Below are 16545 nucleotides of genomic sequence, written 5' to 3'. Positions count from 1 at the left end.
TTCATCCCACAGCTACTCAGTGGGTTTGCACAGTAATATCATCCATGTGTTCTTCATATATATATAACAGGCGACTCAGAAGTCAGAGATTGCGAATGTGTGTTTTGTCAGAAATGTTTGTGGAAAACATGTCAGAGAAGCAGTTTCTTTGTTCAATCCTTGATGGTACTTTGTCCTGCTTCTTTGTTGAACATTAAAAGAACAGACATAGAAACCCAATCTGTCAAGCCACCCGGAACCTGAAGTTTGTGAAGTGTGCAAAAGAACACTGAAATATGCTTCTAGCTCGACTGCTGCTGGTGCAATGCGTTTCATCCCACCTGTCTCAAACTATAGCACACCCATCTCCAAAGCCTTCAGAGTGGCAGCATCACAGTTGGAGTTGTTGTGAGATGCATTTGTGATAACAGATAAGTGCAGCATGTGTGATATGCTAATGTATGCGGCATCCTTTATTAGATTGAGCTGTACCGTGTGTCTGGATTTATCAGAAAATCAAACGTTACTGTGCATGAAAAATCATCATGTGCGGGCTTATTTTTGTACATGGAAACAGTGATGACAGAAATAAAACAAGAACCAGATGGTGTTGAGTGTTTTCTTATGCAGTAAATGCTGCAGCCTCCCCGAGGCTTTTTCACACTTTTCACTTGTCCTTTTACAACGGCGCCCTGAAAATATTTAAACTGACTAAATTTAAAAGATTCAAAAATAGCAAACTCGTGTTGTTTTGTCTCATTGATTCCTGTCTGACAGGAGCAATCAATTTGCCGAAAGGGTTTCATGCTCCAATCCTATTAGCTCACCCCAAAGACGGTGTGCTTGGTAAGCCTGTGAATTGTTTTTGTTAGCGACTTTGGCATGCTAGTTTATGCAGGGTTCACATCAAAGTGTCAAAAGCCAATCTGTAAACATATCTATGTTTGCGCTCACATTAATTGTTTTTACAGAGGTAGTGAGTCGGCACCTAGTTCTGCCTTGAATTCCCTTAAATTTTCTCAGTACAAACTGAATTATTCAGTCTCGCATTCAGCTACTTTTTGACATTTGAGATTTATAGCTCATGTGGGTTTTTGGGCAAGGAATGCAGTTCGATATCCTCGGTCAGCATGAAGATGAATCCAAATATCACTGTTTGCCTTCATTGCTGCTCCAGTATTGATTCTTTAATGCTGTAAACCTTGACTAATGTCCTCACCCAACATGCTAGCAAGTGGTGGTCCTCTGCAGCCGCACAGCGGTTTAGCTCCAGACATTTGCTATCGGTCTTTGTTGTGACTCTTGCTTCATTTTTGCACTACTTCTAACATCTGAGCACTTTTTATCACATCGTTTGTGTCAAAAGACCCAAGCAAAAAGCCCTCTCCGTCTCTGCTTCCACTCCAGTGCCTGTCAAACTAGATAAGGCAAATTGCTGGTGTCTGTGCTTTAGTCATGTCCTCCTGCCCCTCCTTTCTTCGTTACAAGTGGATAGCCCTTCCTCTCAATCTGCAGTTTGTCTCTATCTAGGGTAACATAGCTGATTCTTATTGGACACAGCCAGGGTTCAGCAATTCAGTATCTCTGAGTATACTTACTGTACAGCTCACGCACATGCTGCATTTGAAGCACCGAGATGTTTCCTGCCCACTTTTAGCCTCAATCAGGATCAGTGGGAGCCTCGGTGCTATCTCTGAGAATGACACTGTGCAAAGGAGAGTAGAAAAGGACAGGGTGCAATTAAGACGCACTCCCTCGCTTCCCCTACGAATCTCTGTACTCTCTATGTGTCACCAAGGTGACATTGCTAAGGGCGCTCCAATTTTCTTTCTTTTTTTTCCTTTTCTTTTTTCTTTCAGGTACAGAGGCTTGGCCTCACATTTGTACCATTAATCATCTCGAAAGCTGTGATGTTGACATTAAAGAATTTTTTTTTACCACTACATGCCTCAAATGAGCCTTTTATCAAACAAATTATTACCTTCTATAATGAGTCCAAAGAAAGAATCAATTCAGTTTGTAGGTGGAACAGTATTGTGTGTAGAGAAGAATTATAATTTCTATATACGGGCAGAAGGCAAAGTTTGTAAAGATGACATTCTGGTCCTTGCTCAAATATTCCTGTAATAACTCCTCTTCTTCTTCTGCTTATTTTTCCACTTTATTTTCTGTAAGAGAACATAGCCTTCATGGTTTCTCCACTTTTCATTCACTATAATTTATCATTATACACATTCATAGTTTTGATTGTTTTCTCTGTTTCTGCTATTATTTGGGAAATTCTGTGTTAATCCTGGAGTCTAACTGTGTCTGACTGTTTAGTAATGTGGTAAATGCTGCGTGACATGCGGTTACATTACATTATGGTTATTTGCTTGTTGGATGGAAGAGTGTTGGAGTGATCTTGGAGCAAGAGAGATAACAGACTCTCAGACTTTATAAAAAAAAATTAAAAAAGCTTTTTTTTTTTTTGTCCCATTTTGCCAAGTGAAACAGTGATTTCTCTTTCACCAGCTTCTATCCAGAATTTGAAACACGCCTCCACATATTCGTTTACTAATCAGTGAGCAGACACAATCCTAACGGCTGAGCCGTTCTGCTGCCATACTTATATTTTGAGTCTCCTCTGCAAAATCTGTCGAGGGAGCGCTTTTCGTCTTTACACTTCAGCAAAGTTTTCTTGCTGCAGAAACTGTATACTCTCCTTGTCTCAGGAGCGGGAACTTATTTCTAAGAAAGTTTTTATTTACAGTATTTCTTCCAAACTCAGAGCACAGTAGAGTAAAAGCATGAAATATTTATGGACATATGCTTATGAACTCTAAAGCCATTTTAGTCTGGACACTGTAGGAGTCCCCTTATTCGGCCTGGGGCAGTAGACAGTCAGAAGCCAAATTCCCATCAGTGCAGCTCTCCAGCTGAGACTTCACAAGCTTGATCCTTGCAACAATCATCAGCAGTAATGTGTCATGACCAAGTGCCCTTGAGGGAAGAAAGCTGCACCTTAATCTGCTCTTAAGTTAGAGGCAGACATTGTGTATGTGAGAAAATCATAGCAAAAGGATATACGATGGTATGCGAAGTGATAGTTTGGGGGGTAGCGGATGATTGATAAGTATATTTAATCCATTCCATTACACTGACTTATAGCTTATGGTAAGACTTATGTATACAGTAATGTGTGATGGAAGTGTAAATAAGAGAGGACCACAGTGGCGTGCCAAAACGACCTTAGCATTCTTCTTTTTCTTTACTTATTTATTTATTTTTGGCTCAATAGCTGTACCGCTGCAGCTGATCTATGTCCTACACACTGCGGTACATCTTAGATATTAAAAATGTCTTTGTCTTTTCTGGGAATGTTAGGAAGTTATTACACAAACAGACATTAAAATTCTAGTCAGATTACATAGTTTATTTGTTATTTGTGGCTCTGATTCGGGGTGCAGCCAAAACCTTTCAGTTCACTGAGTGTTTTCATCACACTGTGTGCTTTATTCAGTGAGCAGACGCATGGATCACAGTTCAATTAAAGTCCCAAGGTCGTTTGATGGCGTCACACGTAAAGCCTTCCCACGGACCTATTTGTCTTTGTTAGAGGCTCATGTATAATGCTTTCGGATACAAAAGACAGATTGGTCAGATCGTCCTGTCAGAGTCTCGCCAGACCGTGCCTTCATTTGAATTTGTCCTTCAATCAATTAAATCAATGAAAGGAACTAATCAGAGAAGGGACAAGCAGCGTGGCTGCATACTTGATTTCCCATACATCCAGGGTTACGATGGCTTATGGTACAGCGCTGTGGGAGAACGACATCATGCGACCATTCAGAGGTGTCATAGATCCACTAATTAGGACAGAGGCAGTGTGAATTCACACAAGTTGCTGGCTGTGAATAATTAAGTGCTTCCAGCATGCACTTCTTCCCTTTGATGTTTTTTTCCCCTTTGAAGAGAGTCCCACTATATCAGCACCCTTTAAAAAGCCAGTTATAGCTGCCTCTTGTTAAAATATTAATCTTTAGTGACTCACCAAATACGGTGAGTCCTTAGTGAAATGCACTATTATTAGGGGGTGGTGCACTGCACTGTATTTATGTCTACCGCCTCTTTGTGACTAGAGGAGAGCAGGATCCCTGTTAAGTTAAAAGAAAATTATTTTACATAATGTATACTTCAGCTTTGCGGAGAGTTTCAAGGAACCCACTAAAACAGCTGTAGAGCATTTCCCAGCATTGAAGTATTAGGTTATATCAGTTAAAACAATGATTAAGGCTAGTTCCCCGTGTGCTGCCTTGACTCCCTGAACTATTTAAATCAGATTGCCTGAGTTTTATGCAGTATAAAATAAACCAGTCATTTGGACTATAATTTGTTACCTCTCATTTAAAAATAAACAGCAGTTTGTTCTGAAACATAATTTTCTGATGGCTTATGCAGAGTACTTTAGATCATGAATTTGAAAATTATCTTTGCACATTCTCTTTATGTTTATACCGTTATGAAATGTGCGGTGTTTGTTAGGTCTAGTGAGCTTAGCAAAGATGCTGCAAGCTGAAGTAACAAAAACACACAGTGCCACCACTGTTCTTTCTCTTTATTAATTAGACATAATATTAAAAGTTAATTTAAAGTAAGTGTGAGTCTTTATGTCAAGCTAATTGCCTCTTAGTTCCAGCTCTGTAGTTAACACCAAGCATGTTACCTAGAATGGTGAACAGTTCCTTTAAATACATTGTTTTAGCAGATTTGAACTACTTTATATTTCTGTTTTATCTGGATTTGTCTGGCTAAATTTTCAATCCTGTAAATTAGTGTTGTTGGGTTTTTTTGTTCTTTTTTTCCCCTTCAGGCATACTTTACAAAGGGAGTGGGGAGAACCAGTTTATCTCTCTCCAGCCCCCTGTGATTTCCACTGTTATGGGGAATGGACGGCGTCGAAGCATCTCGTGCCCCAGCTGTAATGGGCAGGCCCAAGGCAACAAGCTCTTGGCACCGGTGGCTCTGGCATGGGGTATTGATGGAAGCCTGTATGTGGGAGATTTCAACTACATCCGCCGTATCTACCCATCTGGCAATGTCACAAGTATCATGGAGCTGAGGTGAGGCTCATTTGTATGGGTTTTGTAATGCGCTAGACAGTTTACAAAGTATGTCATGTATTATGCAACAACATATTAATTTCAAGATTTAACTGTTAACCCTTGAATTTATTAAACATAACTAAACTTGAATCTTCATTTACGCAAACGGATAAATAAAAAACTGCATATGCATCGTCCACATTTTTATAAGAAGAAGCCACATACTGTACCCGACCCCAAAAGTGTGAACGAGAATATGAATCCCACATTTGTTCGGCGTGGAGAGGGAGACTGAAAGGGCATGGTGGACAGATTTTCAGTCACACAAATCTTTCCCCTGGCCGTAGAAATTTGAAATCTTTTACCAATCCATCTCCATAATTAGGAAAGACATCCTGTCTTCAGCGTGTAATTGGGATGATTTACGCCCTCATGCCAAGTTGGCTTTTCACAGCAATGACTCTGATTCGGCCAGTTGGCTTATTTCAGAGTAGCAGATGTTGATTAAATGTACATTGGACCGTCACCCTCCATGAGACACATACATGACAAACATATGAAAACTGCCTTAAGAGGACCAAGGTCACCACACTGTTGGCAGGTGGTGTTCATGCACTGATTTGGGAGTTAATATTAGGTTTACAAGGGTGAATGATTCTTTAAAATCTAAAATGAGCAAGTGGTTTGGCCGAAAAAAGAAAAAAGGCCACCAGAAATGAGTCAATATACCTGCACAGGTATAGTTTAAGACAGCATAGCTGTTGTGTTGGAAAGTATAAAATAATATAGATGGGGAAAACGTGTAATGCAGTAAACAAGCATGCATGCTCAGCAGCCCGTCACTAGATAAATAATACTTTAAGAAATGGTTTATGACTCTAAGCAACTATTTTACTCTGTTTACGGGAAGAGGAGCATAAAACACTACACTGAAGACTTGTGTTAGCCTTATTAAATTTAGTCTGACATAAGGAAAAGCAATGTCTCTGTTCACAATAGATGGCAGTTGCAATACATAAACCGCATAAACCAGTGCAGCAGGTGAAAGTCCATGTTTCTTTGCCTAATGTGTGGTATCATTCATAGCTTGGAGAAACAGAAGCGGCTGAGTTCGCTTATTTAGAATTTGCTGTTCTCTCTCAAACATTCAAAAACCAAAGTGGGTTGAGTTTCCGCTACGTGTCATGCAAGTTTCCTTGGTAACAGTACAAAAGTTATTCCCTCAACCTTTTTAAGTAAAGTGCAACATCTGTGTTGAGATTCTGCCTTCAGTGTTCAGCAAAGGGACAGAATCAATATTTCAATATGTGAGGTTAAAATTGAGAAATCCAGTGGTAATGGAGGATGATCGCAAGAGTGCACGCTTTCCTCTCTGCGTCTACTTTCTGCCAAACTGTCACTGACTTTCTCTAGTGGCTTTGTTGACTTCAATGAGACTACTTTGCACTCCTGTTTGTTTGTCTTTCTTCCTTTAATAGACTGTGTGAAGAAAAATGCTATTTTTAAGCTTGTTTTAGTGCAAATCTTGCTTTTAATTAGCAATAAAATAGTCAAGCCTGATTCATTCCTATGATTAAGTAACAAAAAAAGAAAGAATAATTGAGTAAAAACTTGAAAATCAAACTATCCCTTCAAGATATACCAGTTTCATTGTCTTTTTCCTCTTTTTCTGCTTCCTTTGCATCCTATCATAGAAATAAAGACTTTAGACACAGGTAGGTGTATTGTCTTAGTGCATGTTTTGTTGTTTTCTTTCTGCATGTCATCATCCTTGTAAATATATGAATAACCTTCCCCTTTACAGTCGTCTTTAGCAGCAGTGATTATCATGTATAATTGTAACAGAACAATTATAGCTTGATTACATCTCAGCAAGATAAAGAGTGCACCGACTGTCAGAATTAGTGATTATTGACATAGTGTAAAACATTCAACTTTCATGCAAGTAATCACTACGTGTGACGCAGTCCAACTCGGAGCGCTGCAATAAACAGTATCATTGTGAAGCTTATGATTACATTTCCATCTGACAGATGTTCTCTTGTAGAGGGACTTACACAACTGCTTTGTATTCCTGATTAAGACAACAGCACTCTATCAAGCGAAGCTACGGAACACATTTCATACATTCCACTGGTGTAAGAGCAGGATTATGGAAAATGCGTGTGTGACTTTTTATATGAATTTAAGATTAATTTGCTTAACTCACCTGGTGGGCTTTAATTCTGTTTTACTTCTTGAATTCAGATTCGCTGTATTTCTCATTTCAAACACTTGGCAGAGAGAAGGAGGGATATGTGGAATGGCATTTACAGATAAACCTAAAAAAAAGAAGAGAGAGACAAGAGTCGGTTATAAATAAGGTAAAACAAAAAGGCAGTGAAGGGAGCATAGAGGCAGAGTGACGTGAAAGTCTTGACACCACAAGAGCTGCTGAATACTGGATCAGTCAGACAAATCAGATTGCCTGCAGAACAATGCCAGCTACCAAGAGTTTGTGATAGTTTCATCAGAGGATGACTACCACCTGCGCTTGCACCTGGGACAGGTACGGTGAAACTTTTGAGCTACAGGGGAAGATGAATAATTTGAGAACAGACACAGTCACTGGTTAATCCTATAGTCAAGCAGCAGCTTTTTTATCATTGATGGCCTTGGCACAAATGATACAATTTTATCACAAACACATGGCAAATCCTTCACAACTTACATTTTTAAAGGAAATGACCAAATAAGCTTCACACAGGTAATATTTATTATATGACCGTTTGATTGGACTGTATAACACCATACTGGTGTCTCCGTTATTACGCCCACCCCCTGAAGATTGACTGTAAAAGAAAGGGTTACTAATGTTTAACTTGTTGAATTCTTTATGGAACTTTGATAGCAGCCACCTATTTAGGGCATTTACTTTGACTCATAATAGCTGTCAAATTTTACGACTCCATCTTCATCATTTTACAAAGATGTTTCATTGCCACATTTATTTTGCCGTCACATTATCCACTTCCATTGCCGGTCAGCATTGAGAAAGGTACCATTAAGCTGGAGTACAAGCAGAGAAGCCATGTTTACGACTGCGCTGTAAAGCACTCGCTTTTTCATGTTAACTGCCTCTGTTGTATGTATCCATCCTGCCTTAACTGTAGTTCTTAAATATGTCGAGTTTTTTAAAAATGTGACAGTAAATCACAGTTTTGATAGCTTCTTTTTAAAAGTATAAATACCAGTTGATAGTGTGTTGTAAATTCGTTTGATTCTTTGTCCCATTATGTGACAATTGAATGCAAATAGAAACAAGAATTCATTAGTAGTTGCATGTTGTTAACATAAGCCAGTCATTTCTGTATTTCCAAAGGCTTCTTCCCACAGGGGAGTGATAGGAAATGAAATGATCTGCTGCACAAGTTGTCAATTTGTGCTTTGTACACCGAAACCCCACTGCAGTGGTATCCTGTTGAATTTTGTTTGACTCCCATCTATTCAACCTTCTCTCTGTTTCCACTCTTTCATCCTCAAAGGCTCTGCTCTTCTTTCACTGTTATGGAAATTTCTCACAGTTTCTTGCAAAATTCAGAATAAACATTGTTTCTTGCTACCATTTACTTTACATGCACATGACAATTTTTGCTATCTGGGTCTTAAGGTTTGTAATTTATGCAACAACTGGACCGAACAAAGTTACACTTAATTAGGAAATGAACACTCTGTATCACTGGTACTAATTAATGCCACTACACTTAAGATATATACTTTAATGTACTGCCTCTTGGATGTTCTGAAAGTACTTTCTACCTATACTGCATATACACCTATGCATACAGATGAAACGACTTGAGAAATTCACTGTGCTCTTCATATTACTCTTAACTCTTAATGGGGAGGGATTTTCAGAGAGAAAAATCTGGCTAAATTTCATCAGGGTTAGCTGAAGTTTAGAGGTAGATTGAGGTATTTCAGATATTAAGGCATCGATCACGTTTTAGGAGCAAATTGTTGCCATTAAAGTACAATCTGGCTGGACTGTTAGAAAAAGGCTTTTAAAGAAAAAACCTTTCTCCAATTACAGTATATAACTGAGTTATCATCTTGAATGCAGTAACAACCCAGCACACCGGTACTACCTGGTGACTGATCCAGTGAGCGGCCAGCTGTATGTGTCGGACACAAACTCCCGGAGGATCTACCGACCCAGAACTTTGGCTGGAAGCAAGGATCTGCCGTCAAACGCAGAGGTGGTAGCGGGAACCGGCGAACACTGTCTGGCATTTGATGAGGACCACTGTGGCGATGGCGGCAAAGCTCCAGAGGCCTCTCTCATTGGACCCAAAGGTATAATTTAAAACTAATGAAGATACTGTATTCAAATGAAGGGGCTGAACACATTGATGAGTTTCTCATTCAGGAGTGGCATCTGCTAGATTTAAACTTGTGCTTTGGGCTCTGTGCCAAGAACCGGCTCACTGATTTTAATGAATGAAATTTGGTTGCGATTCATGTGTTATCAATTCAGATTACTTCCATACAACTAAGAAAAACAGAGATGCTTTGTTAATTAAGGCTCTGCACTGCTGCTCCCAATCAAAAAAGTTGTTGCAGAACTGGTTTTGAATATTTGTATATTGCTTTTAAAATCCTTAGAATTATTACTTTTGTTTCTTAAAGAGGCTTTTTTTTCTCCCACAAAAAGCTCCTGCTGTCAGAAACCCACTCTACACAACCTGTTGTCCACATTCGAATATCACATGGTCATTAGTGGCGTGATTGCTCACTTTTCCATAAATTCTTCTGGAAGAAAAGGCAAGGATGAATTGTTGTGCGCACTAGTTGTTGCCCGCTCTGAATGCCAACTGCAATAGCTCAGCTTCAGCTGGGTGATAAAGGCTTGAGCGGAGGCAATCTGAGGGAGCGACTCTAATGATGGAGTGGGTGGAAGCCGGGACCATAGAAGAAACAGCAGATGGCTCCTTTTTTTCTCCTCTCAGACATGTGCTGAACTCTGCTCAAATGTGACACTTTTCATCTGTCTGAGAATCTCAGACTGTCAAATAGCCAGCTCCCTAGGATTCACCGTGGGCTCCCTCGGCTCATCAATGTTTTAGCAGAAAGCAATCTTGTGCAGACCTAGCCACAGGTCAAACCAAATCACTCACCTTCCATAGAAGCTTTTAAAGACTTCATTGAAAAAGAAATAATACTCTGGAGGTAGAAGTGAAGTTATAGTATGTTCAGACCGGTAGAAGTCCTTCAGAAAACTATAGATCATGCTAATTACAACATCCTGAAATCTCAGAAATTAAATTTAAATTGTAAATAGAAAAGCGCAGAACATTTAAATCTCTGAATGTGAGGTATGGCCGAGGTCTCATATTAAACAGCACAGTGGCATGGAAAGTGATGTGGAGGCTTGCATAGTCTGTTAATGTATTTTCCCAGTTTGGGACAAATGGTTATTGCAACTCCACACTGGCTTAGCTCCAGCTTACGACTCTGAGCTGACTCTCAATCACCGAGACAATTTAGTCCACAGTTGTCACCGAGGCAACTGCCTGTCTTTCACCTCTTTCATCCAAAACTGTCTAAAGCTGTCATTTTCATTCCCCTGCTTTATTTCTCAAATGGTGTGCAGATTGTTGATGATTGCCGACGTAAAAAAAAAATCTCCACAAAGCACCACTCATTGACATCCCTACCTCCCGAGGTCTCTTTTGGACAGGAGGGTTACGAGACAAGGCAAAGTGCATATATACCATATGAATACAGCCTTTCCCACTTCTGCCTGTGAAATTATTTAATAGCAGAAAAGCAGACTGTGAATTATTGATGGCTTTGCTTTTTGCAGTGACCTGAATAATGGGAAGGCAAGCTTGACACATGTATCCATCGTGTTCTGTCCACTGAGTCATGCAGGCATAGATGCAGCGTATCTAACATGTTTTTTTTTTTTTTTTTCCTGTTATCACAAGCTTTTTCCTTTGCACTTCTCTTCTCCATTCTCTCCCTCTCACCTGTTTTCAACAGGCATTGCAGTGGACAAGAATGGGCTGATTTATTTTGTTGATGGCACCACAATCAGAAAAGTGGACCAAAACGGCATCATCTCCACTTTCCTCGGTTCGAATGACCTGACATCGGCTCGCCCGCTGACCTGTGACAATAGCATGGACATCAATCAGGTGACTTAAACACAGAAGTGCCAGCCGGTTCTTAGTATGACCAGTATGGTGCACCCATCATTGTACCCCTTCAGTATGGTTACTGACATGTGTTGTTTGACTGCTCTGTATGATATGCTGTATAACTGCATACTGTACATGCACTATGACTACTGGTTTTCAAGAGAGCGCTCCGTACAAAGCCATGTTTCCTTTGCCAAGGGCAATTCTTTGTGTGTGTCAGTAAGCAGGACTAAGCAAAAATTATGAAGCCGTATTTCATGAAAACGTGTTGTAGAGGTGGAGAATAAGAAAAGGACACATTAAATTTTTGTGGAATAAAATGTGAAATAGGGTATTAGCCTTGGCACTGTCCTTCTTCTTTTTTTTTTTTCTTTTTTTTTTAACCTCAGCATCTATATTATTATCAAGAATCCTCCAAACTCTTAGGTAAAATAGCTTTTTTACATGCAGCTCGCTCTTCCTGGAACCTTTTGCAATTAAATTTGAAATTGCAAAAACTGCTCTCTTTCAGGGAATGGAAATCATTGCTGTGGAAAGTGTATGCACTCTTCTGGCTGCTAATATTTGGTAGTATATTAGAATCTGGATGTTTTAGCATAATTCATTTATTATTTGATGGCATTAAATCAGTCTTATTTGTGCTGGTGGTTTTAGATTGCCACTTAGGCTGTGTCTGTTTTTCACAGATGTAATCTTTAAAATTATTCTTACTGGGAACTTTCTTCATGGTTTAATAATTCTGTTTTTGTTTTATTCTGCAGTTTTGAGTTATTTTGTGTCACCTGCTCTGTGATGTGGTTCTGTAATATTTCAATTACAGCATCTTGGTCAGGAGACTTGGATAAAGAGGAGACTTTAAATATATGTACAGTTCCCGTTTATACAGCCGTAAAGAAAAAAAAAGAAAAAAAAAAAGCAGTCAAATCAAAACAGTAAGATCAGTGGAATAAATTTACATTCCTAGAACACCAACATTATGAGGTGCTTGCTGAAGAAAGAAAGAGAAGAAGAAAATGCTCCTGTTTTCTGGCTCTCTCTCGCGCTCTTTGCACTCAATCCAACACGAGCAGAGCATTTTCTCTGAAAGCACAGGAGGAAAATGTGTGCTAGGAGGAGGATGGGATTTTGCAGGAAGTGGAAACATGAAGTGTTTATTGAAGAGATGAGTTTTCAGGTCACGGCAGAAGATATGGAGGGAAGAATAATTACTCAGTTTGGGGGGCTTGTTTTGATGTGGCTGGAGCTGAATTAGTGTTTAGTGTTCCACTAGAAATTCTCAGCATTGAGGACACTTACACCGCACATGATAATGAAGCAGCACTCGGTAGCAGGCTCGCTGCACATAAAACCTTTTCTTTGGCAGTACCTGAGGAGGGCCGGCTTTGTCCGACAAAATTTACTGCCTACCCGGGGTGACATAAAACCAGCACCCTGTCCCTACGCAATAGGTTAAAGAATTACAATACCATGACACCTCTTGTGCAGATTCCCTTGCTTAAACATTAATATCTTTTCTCATCTGGCTCCTTTATTTATGAAGAAAAATAAAAACCCCAAAAAAGCCTTTTATCATATGAAAATACAGGCATTCACATCCTCTTCTATACCCTGCTTCTGCAGAAAGTGAATTCTGAAGCGAACTACATAAGCAGCCCGAGATGTGAATAGAAGAGTTTTTAGAGAACCAGTAAGCAGCAGATTGGCAAAGCTAATGGTTCAGGAAACAACTTTGTGGGTCCATGACACTGTCCATAATAGAGTCCTTTGAATTTGACCTGTCTACTGTTAGTGGTTTCTTGCAAGCCAGCCCAAAGTGTTTTCTTCTTGTTCCTTTTAACTAACCAGATTTACATTTTGATTAGATTCCTAATGTTTTAATCTAGACCGGCTTACAAAAAGGCAGAGTACAAGGCTACAAACCAAACATGGCAATGGAAATTATCTACATTCACAACCAAAATAACTCCAAGAACAGATATCGCAAGTGGTGTCCTATTAAGAGGTTAGATAATAAGAGAAACACATTTGAGTTTGGGAGAAAATAAAATGGCGTTTAAGGCAACTTAAGAACATTTTTAACATAAACAGAAGAGAAAGCAATCAGTGTTTGTGTACACGCGTGGGTGGTGAACATGAAGCGGGTGAACATAAAAGAACATGGGGACAAAGGATTAAGCTTGTCACTTTTTGCTAATTAACCAAGTCATTTGGTGTAAGCCAGTAAAAACATGGTTTTGGCAAGACTGTGTGATCTTCAGGCATCCAAGCTAGAGAAGTGGCTCAGTGCAGTTTTACTTCAGGCAGCCTCAAAGGCATCATGTTTTATTATTAATCACCCTGTGGAAAAGCACAATTCAGGAGTGTTTTGACAGTTTTAATGACACAGTTATGTATTTGAAGGCCAGACCAGTCATTTGTGCTGTTATAAATAAGCTTTTTATTCAATGACACATTTCTGACAAGGAGACTGTAATGGCTGGCTGTGGTTTTACAGTAGTTTTTGGATCATTATATAAACCTATTATTATTGCAAGACATGGTTAATAATGATGTCACTTTAAATGTATGAATTATTTTTTAATTTTATTTATATTTAATCTGCTATATTAAATTCATTACCCAGTCCCAGGTTGAAGAGCTCAGAGCTAATGTTATATCCCTTAGGTATTCATTCTCCTGGCCCATTAATATTATATGGTTTGTTCCAAGTTTGGGGGGAAAAAAATAATAGAATGAGAGCTAATCCTTCCTGCATCAGCGATATATCTTAAAATCATCACCAAAAAGCTGATTAAAAAAGTATATTTCAGCTGTGTAGATCTAAAACCCTTTATGGGAAAACAAGGTGATGTCACTGTGTGCTGAATGCAAAGGGGTGTCACATAACTACAGAATTGCACAAATGTATTTTCTGCTAGGACATCATTCTTTTTGGACAATACCAACCATGTAAACTTAAAATTCGTTTTACAGAACAGTACTTAATGTCCACATGTAACTCAGTTTAAGAGGCTCATCAGATTTGCTTGACAGATGGTCAAATATTTTCAGAAATGCCCTTCCCCTACATCTTTTCACCATCGATTTATGCACTGCTGTGTCTGTGCAACTTTCTGAGACTGACAATCCGCTGTTCAAAGCTAACTGTTTGAAGGTCAGAAAGAGGTCGGGGCTTCAACTCCTTTTTATCTAAGTCTTCATTCTTGGTACAACTTCTGCTCCTAATTAGAACAGACTCGAGAACTTTTTTATTTAGTGTGTGTGTGTTGGCATACCAAGAATTCTTTGTGGCTTCAATCTGCTCCTGACACATACTGTGAAAAACACACATCATAAAGTGCATTCTTATATACAAAAGAAATATAATTACTATGGTAAGAGCAAGGAAGTAACACTATAAATGTCAATGGAGAGAAATTGTCTGAAAATGTATACTGATGTACTGACGGGTAACATTGTCATTAAATGGGCTAATCTACTGATACCTGTATTTCAGGTGATTTTGGAGTGGCCCACAGACCTAGCAGTTAGCCCAATGGACAACTCGCTGTATGTTCTGGACAACAATATAGTGCTGCGCATTTCAGAAAATGGTCAAGTCAGCATTGCAGCTGGCCGACCTAACCACTGCCCATTGGCTGGACTGGAGCGGGGAGTGGCTGGTGGTCAGAGGGCACAATTAACCCCTCTAGAATCCGCTGTTTCCATTGCCATATCTTACCATGGTACCATCTACGTAGCAGAGACAGATGAGCGAAAGATGAGCAGGATCCGGAAGGTTTCTGTGGATGGTGAGATAACGCATTTGGCCGGGGCTCCCTCCGACTGCGATTGCAAAAATGATGCCAACTGCGACTGTTACCAGACAGGGGATGGTTATGCCAAAGATGCAAGGCTCAATGCTCCATCTTCTTTAGTGGCAGCTCCAGATGGAACACTCTACGTGGCAGACCTGGGCAACATCCGCATCCGGGCCATCTCTAGAAACGGGCCAACTTCCAGTGCCAATACATACGAAGTGGCTTCCCCTGATGCCCAGGAGCTGTATGTGTTTGACAGCAATGGTACCCACCAACACACTGCAAGCTTGCTGACTGGTGACTTGAAATATACTTTCAGCTACAGCACAGAGAATGACATCACAGCTGTTACTGACAGCAGTGGCAACACTCTGAGAATTCGTAGGGATCCCAATCGCATGCCGGTGCGTATCGTCGCACCTGATAACCAGGTGATCTGGATGACCATGAGCACCAACGGTGGATTGAAGACACTCACAGCACAGGGTCAGGAGCTGGTACTTCTTACGTACCATGGCAATAATGGGCTGCTGGCTACAAAGACATCAGAGATTGGCTGGACAACATTCTACGAGTACGTATGATAGCAATTGGCAAGAACATTTTGTGGAAACCTTTCTGTGATTGCTATATTGAGTTGGGTTGCTTTTAATTAAGCTTTCAGAATATGGAAACAGCCCATAATTATGATTACACACAGTTGTGCAGTACATCATGAGGTAAAAGACAAGTATGTTTGCCACATATGTTCTTGAATGTGTGTAATGCTGTGCATGGTCTCTCTCGTCTCACAGCTTAGTACAACTTTACTCTATAATTGGGAACCACAGTTACCTGCGAACTGCTTTAGGGTGCACATTTAATTGAAATCTAATTATAAAATTTGCCTCAGATAGCAAAATAGCCTAGTTTGACTTCAGTATCTCATTGCAAATTAAGTGTTTTATTCTTTTACTGAACCGTGTTTAATGATGTTTAATGACAGTAGTGATGGTGACATTAGTGTGTTGGGTTAACAGGCACACTTTAAAAGCAAAATGACCTGCACTGTATTTCATTATTTATTATTCCATAATGACCAGGCTTTGTTTTGGTAGCATGGGCTACCAGAGATTGATTTTCTTTCTCCCTTGTCTAATTTGCTGTCATGTCACATTATGCCATGAATGATATCCTCACTACAACTAAAAAAGCAGAATTCAGTTAAGATTATAATGGCACATCAATCATCCAAATAATTGAATTCATTACAAGTCTCTGTAATTTTTTTTATATGAACGTGATAGCTGATGAGATGTGTCACTCTCCCATATTAAATATTTGGATTTTGCCTAGGGTTTATACAGACATGCCTCCACTTATGCTCAGGAAATTGAACATGTGACATTTTAATTACAAGAAAGTCGATGGTTTTACTCAACGAGTATAAAAGAGCTGATAATTGAATGCACTGTGGCACTATGAGAGCCCTCATACATATCAATGCTTTGTCATTCGATG

General features: G+C 39.6%; 1 protein-coding gene across 8 annotated transcripts in view; it reads left to right on the top strand.

Moving 5' to 3' along the window:
• The window catches only part of LOC146581590 (teneurin-3), a 133494-nt gene that overhangs the window by 108303 nt on the left and 8646 nt on the right, over nt 1–16545 (top strand). For 6 of the 8 annotated variants that reach the window (XM_085284238.1, XM_085284268.1, XM_085284257.1 and 3 more), the window contains 5 exons: nt 4832–5081; nt 6758–6778; nt 9166–9398; nt 11088–11242; nt 14742–15619. In XM_085284238.1, coding sequence (XP_085140364.1) covers nt 4832–5081; nt 6758–6778; nt 9166–9398; nt 11088–11242; nt 14742–15619 — 1537 coding nt within the window. The remainder of the gene's footprint in view (nt 1–4831; nt 5082–6757; nt 6779–9165; nt 9399–11087; nt 11243–14741; nt 15620–16545) is intronic. The other 2 variants (XM_085284258.1, XM_085284248.1) reach the window with 1 other exon arrangement.

Source organism: Mchenga conophoros, linkage group LG2, assembly GCF_057382185.1.
Source record: "Mchenga conophoros isolate Kocher_MC1m ecotype Shallow Benthic linkage group LG2, M_conophoros_male_GT1.1, whole genome shotgun sequence".
Classification (NCBI taxonomy): domain Eukaryota; kingdom Metazoa; phylum Chordata; class Actinopteri; order Cichliformes; family Cichlidae; genus Mchenga; species Mchenga conophoros.
This window is presented reverse-complemented; position numbering and strand designations above follow the sequence as displayed.